Genomic DNA, 14,286 nt, shown 5'->3' with positions numbered 1-14,286 from the left:
AACATGCAAAACTCTAAAAGAAAACTGTTAAATTTTCTGAACTAGCATGTCATTTTAAGTGATTTACAGTTTTGTGATGACGGTCCGATTGTAATAAGCGTCTTAATTGGTCGCGTGTTAAGCTCATTAAAGACATTAAAAAAATCAAACATCTTACCATGTGTGTCCTTTAAGATGAATTGCGTTATGCCAACATCAATTTAAGTTTAAAGTCGGACTAGAATCATGTTTAGACACGCCTATTACATGGTGCCTATACCACGTGACTTTTTAAGATCTGTGTTGGGAGAATAAAGCGCGAGCCAGTTAACATTTTTAATGATGTCTTTTTAAATATTTTACCATTTCAATGGGATAAAGAGGAGAGCTCGCTCATTCGTGAGAGTTTTCTATAGGTTTCATGATATTTTAAAACAAATAAGTATTTTTTCAGTAAAGTGCAACCGCGCGTTTGTAATATGAAGTCCCCACACTGATCCGACATTTTTCTAACCGTTCAAACAAATACTTATTTGTTTAAAAAGATCATGATACCTATAGAAAACTCTTACGAATGAGCCCCACTTTATCCCATTAAAAATGGTAAAATATTTCAAAAGAGATCCTTAAAAATGTTAACTGGGTCGCGCTTTATTCTCCCAACACAGATCCAAAAAAGGACTACAAATGCGCCAAAATACGCATCTAAGTGGTAAAAGGTTGGCGATTAAGCCTAAAACAACAATACTTCACGCCTCGGTGGTTTCGCTTTTTTATACGGCGGGTGGTCGATTAAGCTCCCATGTTAGGAAGCATCCGGATTAACGAGACATAATTACAGCTAAATACAAAGATCGGTGTCGCGAAATCTACGTCCGGATCAGGACGCGAGATTCCGTACTAACGGGGCAAAATACTACATAATAAATCCGTTCCCCCTGACTTTCGTCCGGATCGCAAGATTTCCGGACTATCGAGATCCGGATAAACGAAGGGTCACTCACTGTATTGCTACATGCGGTTTTTGATTACAGACACATCTTAGTCTTTAAAATATAAATGCATTGGTCAATGAGTTTTAAACAACTCTTAGCTTATTTACAATATTTGATCAAGTGTTTCATTGTGGTAAAGTAATCGCTTTAGTTGAAGTTTGTAATGATTTATTACAGCAACAATCTCGAAACGATAGACAAAGGTGTATTTGAAGGAGTGCTAAACAAAGCAGAACTGTACGACGTTTTCAAACTGCAAATTTAGTACAAATAACTAATGTGAAGTTATGATTTTGTGATTTTATCCACCTCACAGCCTATCGTTTCAATTACGAAATACGTTACATTTGTTTTGTTTCGGATAGGATCGGGTCGCTCGAAGATTTCTGATTGTCTGAGTGAACATCATACAACCCATCTGGGAAACTTTTGTGTTTTGTTTTTAAAATGCGTAGCACCTGCGGTAATCTCCGGCTAATATATTGAATTTACGTACAAATCCAAACATCGACGTTTTATTGGTCTAGCTTGCATTTGAGCAACGCAAAAACTTTAATAGTTTTTTTTGACGATGTTTAAAGTGTAATTAAAAAAATACGACTAGTAAATGTATTATATAGATATGCTTGTGTTATATACTGTAATCAGCGGTGATAGCTGCGTACCCATTCCGGATATCTTTCAAAGAGTTAATGTGTTTCGTTTAAAATAAAACAATGCCTGGTTACACTTTGCATATGATAATATATTGACTATTGGTTTGTTTAATACGACAGCCAAACTATTTTTGTCCCGATGGACCTTATATTTCAGATTGTATTGTATAATGGTCTTAAGAATTGTACGTAGTAACGAAGGGACACAATTTAGGACTCAAAGCTCTAGGCAGTCGGCTATGCCTGTAGTTCGAAACTGCCACTATCTTATTAAGTTTAAATTTAAAATAAGAAACGTGTTACCTGGTCCTTATTATTCCGAGGAAAAGGAACATGGAGTTTTCATTAATAAAATTGGTCCGACTGCCTCAGTCAGTTGAAATTATGTTGTTCTGGTGTATAATTAATCATTAAGGTATTTAATTTCACTTATGTCAAATTTATTTTTTGAACTACATGCTATGAAGTTTATTGTTAATTAAATAAATGTGTTTTGTGACAAATTCTAGGTTTAGTGTTATGTTGTACTTAGAACTCAAATTAAAACTCAGAATAGGTAGGTCACTACAAATAGTTCGTAAGTACCTACTAACTAATTAAAACGCACTTAGCAAAATGTGCGTTTGTAATAACCATTTAGTAGGTATTCTCTAAACGTCAGTGATTCCTACTAAATACTTAATAGGAAGCCATTAATCATTTAGTATGTATATGTACCTGCTCATAACGATTCCTAAAGGGGCCGTCAACCAGATTTCACGAAAAAAGAAAAGTTCTAAAATACCGTATTTTTTACAATTATTAGTTTATATTGATTAAAAAATCACGACTGGTATATACAATTACTTGCAAAAGTTGTTAAGTTTTCAGTGTATTCAGTATATTCGGTAATAAAATTTTACTGGGTATGTGTACCAGGTAACTACCAGTTAACTATGAATAACGCATGTAGATTGATCATCATCATCATGTGTTAAACCCAGGAATGCAAATTGTGCATGCGTAATGAATTGTATACATTTTATATATAAAATGATCAATCTACTTTAGTTATTTATAGTGTGAATATCGTTATGTCACCTATTTTCGTGATGTACTTTCGATTTCACATCGCGAATTTGTATTACCGAATATACTGAAATATGATTTTTTTTACAAGAAATGTAATTGTCGTATAATGGATGTTTAGATGTTGTTCGCTATAATGCATGCCCTGTGGCTACGTAAGTGTGGCCGCAGACAAATAAGTTTGTTGACAGCAGATGCACGCGTCCAACTTGCTTCAGTCCGTTTTAATTATAGGTCGTGACCAGATTACATGATAAATGGATGTTTGTTGTCGTGTATGTGCACTCGCCAGATGGTAAATACGCCAGTATATGCAAGTTCAACGAGGTAGTCTGATCCATCAAGTTGACATGTTTATGTAACGATACATGTATATAAGCAATGCTGCTATGGACACTAAACAATAAGTATTTAACCCATAGGAGAGACGCAAGCGGTTTATCTTCAGGGCCCAGTTGGTAATTTACACGGATTTTGTCGTGTCTTGGAAACGTTATTAGTTACGTGGAGAATTACATGGAATAGGAAATATTTCATTAACAATTAATTTAAATAACGATATGGACCTGTACACTTTATGTTCACAACTGAATAAAGGGCTAAGAACTATTAATCGAGTTTATTTATAGTGTATGTGTTGTTATGGTACATAATATACCAGTCGTGATATTGTTATCAATATAAACTAATAATTGTAAAAAATAAGGTATTTTAGATCATTTCTTTTTTCGTAAATTTTCGTTAATCTGGGTGACGGCCCCTTTAAACCGTTCGACCGTATATGCATTTTTTTTGTATCTATTTTCCATTTAATAACTACCTCATAATTCAGACGAGTATGAGGTTCGGTACGCTTTTTTACTGTCTTGATATCCAAATACATTGGATTGACTGTTCCAGTGGAGACCCCAATTTTGATCATTATAACGGTTTATGTTGCGCTGTATGTTTTACCCTGCATCGTTCATGCACTTGTTTACTTGCCTTAAATACTAGTTTATGATAAAACGAATTCCTTTCTTTGAAAGTGATTAAGAAGTCTATTCTTTAAAGTTTGAGGTCACGACGTGAAGTGGTTCTTGACGACGATAAACGTTCATAATATACTTGCGATGCTCTTTTGAACTGAAATTCGTCCGATCAATAAGTGCTGTGAAGTACGATGTTAACAAACCTTTAAGTGAATTATATCGTTAACGCGCAAAACACATTTGTACATCTTACAAAAGACTTCAGGCGTTTTTGTCGAGTTTAATACTTTTCATTACACATACAGTTGAGCAAATGCATGCTGTTTGTTTTTATAATGTTATGTAGATGCCGTAATGGCGTAAAGTTATTTTAAATTTTATATGATCAAACGCCTCTCATTTTTAAAACCGAGTGTTGATGCGGTACGGTGTAATTGAAATGTTATGTTTGGTTCTTCAAATTTACAATCCCGAGAGAGAGTGTGTGCTCCTCAAATTAAGTAACTCATTTATTGGATTGCGGGTTTAACCATAATACATTACGTTAAGCTTAAACCCTTATAAGCAATTAGTCTGACTTCGAGATTTATTATAATATTAATATATTTGGTAATTGCATTTATATTAATAACTGAATATTTCTTAAATATCCTTTGTCAAACCAAGTTGACAGAAAATACTTTGGCATAAATCGTTTTTTTTAATAAACATAATAATCCTTGTGAGTGTGTAGAATTTTTGGCATCAGATGGGTACACACCAGCCGCCGATTAATGGCCGCATACCGCACTTGAACATTAGGCATAGAAGATTAATGCCTAGCGTATGCTTTTCTCACACGTGATTTTACATTTTCCTGATACTATAGGGAACACATATTTGCTTCCTATTTTGTCTCAAATATCCAAATATGATTGAAGATTTATATACAGCACTGTTTCGTTAAACATTTATATATTTTCCTCAATTAAGTTTTTTACCGCATACAAGGCATACAAAATATCCAAAACTGTGATAACTATTAGTGTGGGTATAAGCCCCCCTAATGTTGGTCTTAATTTTCCGATAATATTATATGCAAAAACACATGCTAGGCGTTTGATGGGTACTATAATTCACCAATGTTGACCTTGTTTTTTGTTCAAATCCCATTCGAACATGTTCATAGTATAAATGTTTTATGCAATTATATGAAAAACATGTGTTGTTACAAATAAATATTCTATAACAAAAAAACAAATAAATTAAGTTTTCCCTTATTCTAAGAAACTATATGACTCTTTCATATTAGGCAGAACGTAACAAGTCTCGAAGGATTTTGATTTGTAAAGATAACTAAAAACATGAATCATTTACAAGACACAGTCAGTATAGAAATTACCGTAATAAGCTCTTATGGTATTCGATGTGTATAGCTTCGGTCTTTCTGATGTCACAAGTGATCGGCGATGTAAATAGTTGTTAAGCCCTTGCTTGCTAAACGAAACATGATGATGTAAACAGGACAAACAGCAATTAACTTGCCATTGGATGTGTTGGTATTGCATAAGATAATATTATAACATGTGTGGGTTGTTCTGTATTTCAGAAATTTAGGAAACAACAAAATTCAACAGATTGATGCCAATGCATTTACACACCTCAATCACTTAAATCACTTGTGAGTATTTACCTTAGCATTCTCTGTTAAAAAAATAATCTCCGGTTGATTTGTCCACGAAATTCAGTGTTAAGCGTTCATAGTAAACCATTTTAACAAATACTGCCGAATTATTCATAATAATTGTGATTAAATTATATGAGTAATATATTATATGGACTGTTCGTTGCATATGTACTTTATATTAAGGTTCATAAAAGAGTAAACATAAATTCATGTCGCTTAAAAACCACATAATTAATTGCTTGTCTCGTAGCAGTTTTTGTGCAGGTGCCACGATTCGTTTACTGGGTATCTGCAAAGTTTGCAAACGCATGTTTACAAGCGTTCGTATGATTAACATAGGAATGAAATTTAAACTCTGCTAAATATCAATAAATATTAACCGTTAATATAAGACCCATGCAGCGAGAACCTACTGATGTTACAAAAATTATTACCACTTGATTATGTTCTAAATATAAATTATCAGAGCAAATTAATAAAGGGAATGCATTTTAATACACGATTTTTGTAAATAATTAATTATAGCATTTTAAAGTATAAAGACATTAAGGTAGCGCACCTCTAATGATTTCCCGCGATTTCTTCGAAGGTTGAAGAGCCTACTATTAGGTACCGTGGCCTAGTGGTTAAGGCGATAGACTAGAAATCTTTTGGGATATTCCCGCACAGGTTCGAATCCTGCCGACGACGTATACTTTTTTGCGACGCGTTTTATTTATTTTCTAACGTAATTTGATTTAATATGGCATATAAGCTTTATTTATTGTTAAATATGTTGCAATTTTTATGCACATTCTTCAATTATTAAAATTAAAACAACGTTATGGCGAAATTGGGTGATTTAATGTTGAAAATACGAACCATGCATGTTGCATTTTTATTTTTATTTCAAAAAGTAAACGGTAAATCTGTCTATTTCTTGGTATTTTTGCTGTATATAGTGTTTCTATAAAAACTAAGTTTAAAATATGACTTAAATGATACTATTTTGAATTTTATGAATTTTATGACACTTTGTTTTTAACCGACCCAATTTTTACTTGGCTGAAATCACTTACATTTCATGGCGCTCTTCCATAGATAAAAATTTGAAAAAAATAAACGTCTGTAAAAGAATACTTATTTCATCTTGTTTAAACTTTAAACACCTTTACAGCATCTGTACACACCAACTGCATGCCCATATTTGGAAATTTGAATGAATTATGGAACTTTTATATACCCCAGGGGTGAAAATAAATTGGACAAAAGCCGAGCGTGGGGGTGGTTTTGAAAAAATCGGTATATTTTTTTTAAAAAGCATGGAAAGCCTACCTACAAATTTGCAAGTAGTTCAGTGAAATGATGCTGATTAAGAAAATAATTAATTAGATTATATTTGGATATGTGCCCATTAGAGGTGCGCTACCTTAATTTGTCATTATCGATCAGAATATTTATATAGATCCTAAATGAAACTATATTTAACGAGATTTATTTGTGAAATTATCAGCAAGTCAATTATAATTGTACCAAATTGCAAAAAAAAAACAACAATATAAGTTTACTCAATTAATTATTGAATTACGAACACAAATTGTGTGTTAGTAAAGAATTTCTTCTGAGCGTAATGTAGAACCAAAATATTTAGTATGTTTCTTAACGAGATTAATTTATGCATGGTCATGCCTAGTCATGGATGTATTTTTCATGACAAGTCATATGCTACGAAATGTAATACAATGTATCACTTAATATTGTACGCTGGAATTTTTCAACCCAGGAATCTCAACGAGAATCTCATTACGCAGTTTCCGACAACATCGAGAGAAACGCAAAATTTGACCATGTAAGTACCTGTTACATTGCTATAATTCGGTTGAATTCTGTTATTTGTTTGATAGTTATTTTTTATGATTTGTTCGCCCGTTAATGAACACATATTTTACATTACCAACACACGAATGATGTTATCTGGAAGCCTATTATTGTTTACACATAAATAAAATAATTGGTACATAATTTGAATCTAACAAGACAGTTAGAATTTAACAAGTTTTCAGTTTTTACCGTTGATTCAACGATAGTGGTGTTTGTTTGTTCTTCAAAATAATCAGTGCGTACGGTGTTTTTATGTATACAATGTTCCACGGTTTCTCAAAATCATGTGCTTTTGACTTTCTGTCTTATATTTTTTACGCTTTCCGATATGGATTTACATTTGAAATAAATATATGTTGCTGAGCAGTTTGAAAGTCGGTCTTACGTTGGCCATTTTTATTTCTAAACTCTCTTGTCTCTCTTAGGTAGAAATGTGTCTAATGGTCAACACTGAGTATGAAATAATTATTTTTTTTTGTATTAAGAGAACACGCAATGACTAGTTGGTTAACAGCTAATGATTCAAACATTATTTCATGAGTGAAACAATCATGGATTTCCAGTTTAGTAATTATGGAGTACCAAAATGAAACTTAATAACAGTGCACAAATTTGTTAAATTACTGATTCCACTATGGACGAACGCTGTAGAGAGCAAAATCAGGGTTCCGCGAGACCCCTCTTATTTCCGTTCCTTAAGCTGTAACCAGCTGCCGACAACGCGATAAGAGACAAGCGAGCATACAATACACTTCCACTTATCTGTGGAAGATGCAAAAAGTTGCGATCATGGGTCCACCTAATCTTCCCACAGTGCTTCCCTTAAAAAGAGTTCGCGTTCATAAAGTGATTTCCATCTATCTTATGTATCCAACTATCAAGGTGGCGATGATTTTACATACTTTTGGAAAGATCGTTAATATGTTCTACCTAACAAAACATAGCCCTACTGCTTACAGGCTCTGAAGACTGAACAATGGCAATATTCAAGACCGTTTGTGCACCTGACATCCGTACTGCTGTTTAGTTAACATTCATCTTACAACGGTTTTTATACTTGAGTCATTAGATTTTTTCAAAAGGTCCTAATTTACAAACTGTAGTATAAGGGGGCTATTCTTGGTAAGGAACGTATCGTTTTATTCGCGTTTCACAGGGTCTCATAAAATGTCTAAAAACATTTAAAGTGATGACGTTAAAACGATGTTGTTTAACCAGTGATCTAGGTAACAACCCGCTAATCTGCGACTGCCAGCTGATTGAGATAGTACAAGGCGGCCCGCCCAAGCTTACATTAGGCGTGTGTAATGAGCCCGTGAAACTGAAGGGGCGTAGCATATCAAGCGTCATTCGAGCTGATCTCAACTGCAGAACACAAATATACGGTAGGTGCATCGTTTTAACATTACATTCACAAACAGTAACTTGATTATAATTTCATACATGTTACAAATTTAAAAGTTGATGCTTACAATCGAATGCATATTCAACAAACTGTATCGCGCGTGTAAAAGGGGTGACGCAGGGCCTCGGAAATTTATTTTGTGCAATATTAACGCTGTTTTTTAATTGAAATATCTCAAATAGTATCACTCATATGTTAAATATTAAAACACTGTATCTCTTTATCATTTCAATTGAGTAAATTATTTCATATGTAGCGAAATGCAGTTAAATGACGCTCGACAAAGCAAATAGGTCAAGGTGTCATTTATATGACCCCTGTTAAAGTGGGACATTGAAACATTGAATTCGCAACAAAAACAACATAAATATGTCGATACTGTTGTTACGAAACGTACAGATTATCTGAAACCGCAAGGGTCTGGAGTTAAATATTTTGTGAGCGACATTATATGGTGGTTCTCTAATAATTTTGTTTCATCAAATTATGTCCCTGGGGTAAGAACTTGCACCACTCTATGGGTTATTGGCTATTTGTTATGGTTTAATACTTTGACGTTTATAGCCAATACTTTTTTTTAAAGTCTGTATCATACAGTGTCCTATAACACAATGACATCTTGTACATGGATGAATAAAGGCCGCACTGACACTTTGAATAATGGAAAAAACACGAAAATATAGGAAAATAATCGCGTAATTAATATTATTCGAGCAATGCTGGAGAGTTAAATGAGCCCTACGGAAAAATTGTATAACGTACATATTGCCTTTTATAAGCACGATGAATCCGAATTTTAATTGGAAACAAATTAAATGTTCAATTGAGCTTTACTTTTTATTTTATTTTAAACATCTTAACATCTTTCTTATACACCATAAACAATTCATGTCTTTTTACTCAATACCCAATGTATAAAATATCGATAAACTACATAACTTTATAGACGATCACATCACGATCATATGGCATCAAAACACAACTTAATTCGTTTTAAAAGTGTTGTATTACTTTTAAAACGAATTTAGTTGTGTTTTGATCTTATGCAATAGGTACAATTGAAGTAAATACTATTTTTAAGTATTTGCTAGCTACCAATCGATAAATATTTTTCGATCTGTGTTCAAATATCACAATAATTTATACAATCAAATGAGAACCCGAATGTTAACAGCGATACTTTTAAGTTTTCTTACCGATTATTGGCGTTGCACTGGAGTGCGGCGACTAGTATGTAATGCATTTTTTTTCGCTTATGGGAGGAGAAGTTATTTTACGGATCAATGTATATATTTTTGTTTTAAGAATATCTTGCATAGGGGTGATGTTTTGTGTAAATTTTTGTAAATAAGTACTGCATTTGTGCCTATTACATTTATTATAACATTTATTGCCGATAATGCAAAGCTAATTGTTTTAATAAATAACCTATCCACAACTGATCACATGGGAAAGATCACAGGGACTGGTCAAATACGCGAAACTTTCTGGTTTTGTATAAAAACAAATTATGTTTTGTATAAAAACAAAACATAATCAAAATTTATTTATTTTGTGTTTTTTCTAATTTGCTTATTTAGTGGAGAATCACTGTAGTACGATATTTGACGACCTATCGCGCAAGCAAGTTTATTGGAAGGCGTAGTGGTACGAAAACGTACAATGTATTAGTTTATTAATAGACATGTAATAACGATCGATATACACAACTTCACCAAATAGCAGTACAAAAGTGAATGTCAGCCGGAATAGCTCAGTTGGGAGAGCGTTATACTGAAGTTGTTCACGCAACAGTAATCTAAAGGCCCCAGGTTCAATCCCGGGTTCCGGCACGAATGGAACAGTTCGGCGGCTGACAATTTTTTCAGTCAGGTTAATAAATATAAAAAAGCGTTATTTTATGTAGACATTTCAAAATCCATTTTACTACAATTGGACATTTTTATTAAAATTAATAGATGCAACGTGGTGACAACGTTAATTAAAATTTCTTACATCACTTAAATATGTTATAAAAATACACGTGTTTTTATATTAACAAATAAATGCAAACAACACATATATTTTCCATGCATTTTTATGTTTGTCTCTCATAGGCCCTTAATACTATCCCTACCACATATAGAGCGCGAAGCGCGACACGTATTATTGATTGTAACAGTGAGTTGCGATAAATGAAGCAGCCGCTTATCAAGGAGGAGATGTGTTCCAGCAACCCGTTTCCCTAGAGTCAAGCACTCCTCTGAGTTTTTTTTAAGAACCACATATAGAGCGCGAAGCGCGACACGTATTACTATCCAGGTGGTATGGGCTCTCTAGCATTATCCGACCATTACGTCCATAGTTATCTTCCTTAGAAATTTTGAAATCCTTGTTCGAAGTCCAAAATTTTCATCCGATTGTTCCTAAACTTGCACAGGTCTTTTTATCAATGAGGACCCAACCCAAACTCTATTTGAGCAATATCGGACCATAAAGCCAGAATTATTTCTCTTTGAATTTAAAAATAAAAGCAAAAATCTGCTTGGATATGTGATAATGTCAACATTTTTCATCAGATTCTTTCCAAACTTACAGTGTCTTCATATCAATGAGCATTTTTACCTCATTTAAAATGAGAAACATCGGGACAATAAGTCCAGATTTTTTCTATTTAATTTGACAAAATAAACGATTTCCACTTGTTTAAAAGATTTCACAACTTTCGTCTGAATCTTTTCAAACTCGTCTAGTGTTTTTATATCAGTATTACTCGAACCCTATTGAAAATGATGAATATCGGAGCAATACATCTATTATGATTTTTACTGAATTTCAAAGCATTGTGAAATGCAGCTTCTTTATGCAATTTACAGTTTTCATTCAACTTTTTTCAAACTTTTACAGATATCGGTCATTTAATAATTAATTACAAAAATAATCGACTATTTCCCAATATAAATACTAACGATTATTTTAGAATTAAAAATAGTAGGTGGATCAATATTTTACAAAATACCACGCATTAAAATCCCATTACGTTGTCAGATATGACGATTTATCCATAGCCCCCCCCCCCCCCCCCAAAAGCTAAACGTTTCGTTTATTTTGACATGTTTCTTGTTTTAATTATAAAATATAACACATTGATTGCAAATTCTTAAATAACTTCTGCACACGTTTTTGAAATCACAGCGCCGCTCTAAATTAAACCTAGTACATATGCGGGGGAGATAATGGCTATATCAAAGTTGGGCAATGGCTAATTGGGCGACGCTCTGAAATGCGACGGTCTTCATGGAATGTGGTTACATTATATTAAATAATCGAGTAATTTCGGCTGTATTCACTTAACAATATCGTCACATTAAGCTCGAATGCATGTTTTTCACTTAAAATGCTCTTCTTGTTTTATCTTTTGGAGAAATTAAAAAGGTAAGCTTAAGTATTCAATTAAAAATCCCTGAAATATAATTAAATAAAATACTATTGTACAAAAGCACCCTAAAAGGTGACATTCCAATATAAATCGGCCGAGAAAAACAAGGTGCAAAAACAGTCGATTTTGATTTGTGTATTTGTGTTTCGACTGATTTGCATTATTTCGGGTTATGTTTTTCTCTTGAAAAGTCTTTATAAATTAAACCGCCGACAGTGAAAGCCAGGTGGCTCAATGGGTGTTATTATTTAATGCATTTAAAGCAAATTCTACTTGAAAAATCGGTCTGAAGTTCAACATTGAAATAAAGTTGATAATTATCAAGAAGTGCCTATTTTTGCAATATTTACTGTTCACGTTGTGTTATGGTTGCATTATACTAAATCATTGAGAAATGTAGGGATATACTTTCTAAAAAAATCATTACATTTTACTCCAATGTACGTTATACACTTCAGATCGTTTATCTGGTTTAATATTTTGGAGATATTGATAGGGTAAGCATAGATGTTCGAAAACTAAATCCCTGAAATATGACAGTTAGAGACTCTAGTAAAACATTGCACTGAAAGAGGTGACATTTCACCATAACGCGGCTGAAAAAAGAGTCGCACATACAATTGATTTTGATCTGTGTCGAGTTTTGTCTTAGATTGAACATACCACATGTTTTTATTGCTTAAATCGATTCAGCTTAGAATGTCCTTTAATAAATGTATGGTTATTGGGCACTCCCTGTGCAAACTGTTGCATCTATTATCGCTTAATGTTGTCCATTTACATTGAAATATATAAGGAACATATTTAGTATATTGTGAATATAAGATTTGCATTGTGCCTTTTGAGGCGTTGTAATCAGTTTATTTATGTATTTATATTTTTTGAAGAAATATAGAATTTGTTAACTATACAAAGCTATTTTGTTATGATTTACATTTCTTTGTGTTGTCTTTTTTTAAGTATGCTTGCTTCATAAAAAGCATTTTAAACCTGTTCTCCTATTTCGCAGCAGTAAGATTTATAACATAAATAAACGAAAGTAAGTCAAACCGGTAACAAGTTAAACCAGTCTATATGCGAAACCTTACCTCAAAAAGGGAAACCATTTACAGAACCAAAAGTGAATTTATAAGTTTCAAGTATTTCTACACTCATATGCCAACAATTAAAAAAAAACATATTTCGATGAATAGGAGAGACCTCGTTTATTTGTCCGCTTAAGCTTTTGACTATAACCAAATTTCGTATGCGCAGATTTTGTTTTATCATAGACAATAACGTTTTTTTTTTTTAAATTTATTTGATTGGTTTAATGTGTACCTTTACAAATTTGACATGACGCCGCGGAAAATGATGCGAAAACAAAATAGTAAATACTATATTTTACATATTACCAAGGTTGTACACCCAATACATGTTTTGGATTCTAGTCGCTTTTTTTATGTTTTGCTAAACATGCCTTGATGTGAATCCCTTATAAAACTGACTGTATTTAACATAAAACAGTCGATTATGGGATCTGTAACTTATACATCCACTGCTTTTATTGTATGTTTTTCTCTGTCGGTTTATTACAAAATGTTATAATGTTATAATTTAAGTAACACTTGTACAAAAGAAACGCAAATGTGTTCTGTAGAGAGGAAATGGTCACGCATGAGAGGTAATTCTTTGAAATATGAAATGTTAGTGGTTCCGTTTTTTATGCTCTGAATAAATTGTAGAGGCGTCAACATCTCAAGCGCCGGCATCACAATCGACTGCCTCATCGACTACGGAATCGTCGACATTTGTGTACATCGGCATTGGGCTCGGTGTCGTTGTGTTGGCTGTCATCACTGTAGCAGTTTTTATCATCATAAAACAGAAGTAAGCTTAAACGTTACTTGTCAAAATTACATTGATGTTCGTGTGATGTACGGTAATACAAGTTTTTCCGAGTAAGTGTTCTTTAAACAGTTATAAAACATTCACATGGTGCTTGTTATTTGAAATTATAATGAATTGTTACATTTGCTTATTTTTTGAAATATTAAAGATTGCAAAGTTCTCAAATTGAATTTCCATAATTGTTCCATGGTCTTTACGAATTCGTCGGACCAAATAAACTTCTCCAGCCGAATGGTTCTTAAGTCATTTTCGGCGTGGTATTGCGTGTTTAAGCGCACCGCCGCTCAGCAAATGCGGGAGAGATTCAGAAGGTAGAGTTGTTGTTGTCACTTCTACATATAAGACTCATTTGCAGCGGACACAATACATCTTGCACAC

The 14,286-nt window shown here is 33.1% G+C and overlaps 1 protein-coding gene across 1 annotated transcript in view; it reads left to right on the top strand.

The window, feature by feature from the left end:
- The window catches only part of LOC127840567 (leucine-rich repeat-containing protein 15-like), an 84,844-nt gene extending 70,953 nt beyond the window's left edge, over nt 1–13,891 (top strand). Inside the window, exons 17-20 of the mRNA XM_052368977.1 lie at nt 5,258–5,329; nt 7,098–7,163; nt 8,414–8,580; nt 13,743–13,891. Coding sequence (XP_052224937.1) covers nt 5,258–5,329; nt 7,098–7,163; nt 8,414–8,580; nt 13,743–13,891 — 454 coding nt within the window. The remainder of the gene's footprint in view (nt 1–5,257; nt 5,330–7,097; nt 7,164–8,413; nt 8,581–13,742) is intronic.
- The last annotated feature ends 395 nt before the right edge of the window (nt 13,892–14,286 follow it).

The sequence above is a fragment of the Dreissena polymorpha genome, chromosome 8, assembly GCF_020536995.1.
Source record: "Dreissena polymorpha isolate Duluth1 chromosome 8, UMN_Dpol_1.0, whole genome shotgun sequence".
Lineage (NCBI taxonomy): Eukaryota > Metazoa > Mollusca > Bivalvia > Myida > Dreissenidae > Dreissena > Dreissena polymorpha.
The sequence above is the reverse complement of the archived record's forward strand: the minus strand, read 5'-3'. Positions and strand labels throughout refer to the sequence as shown.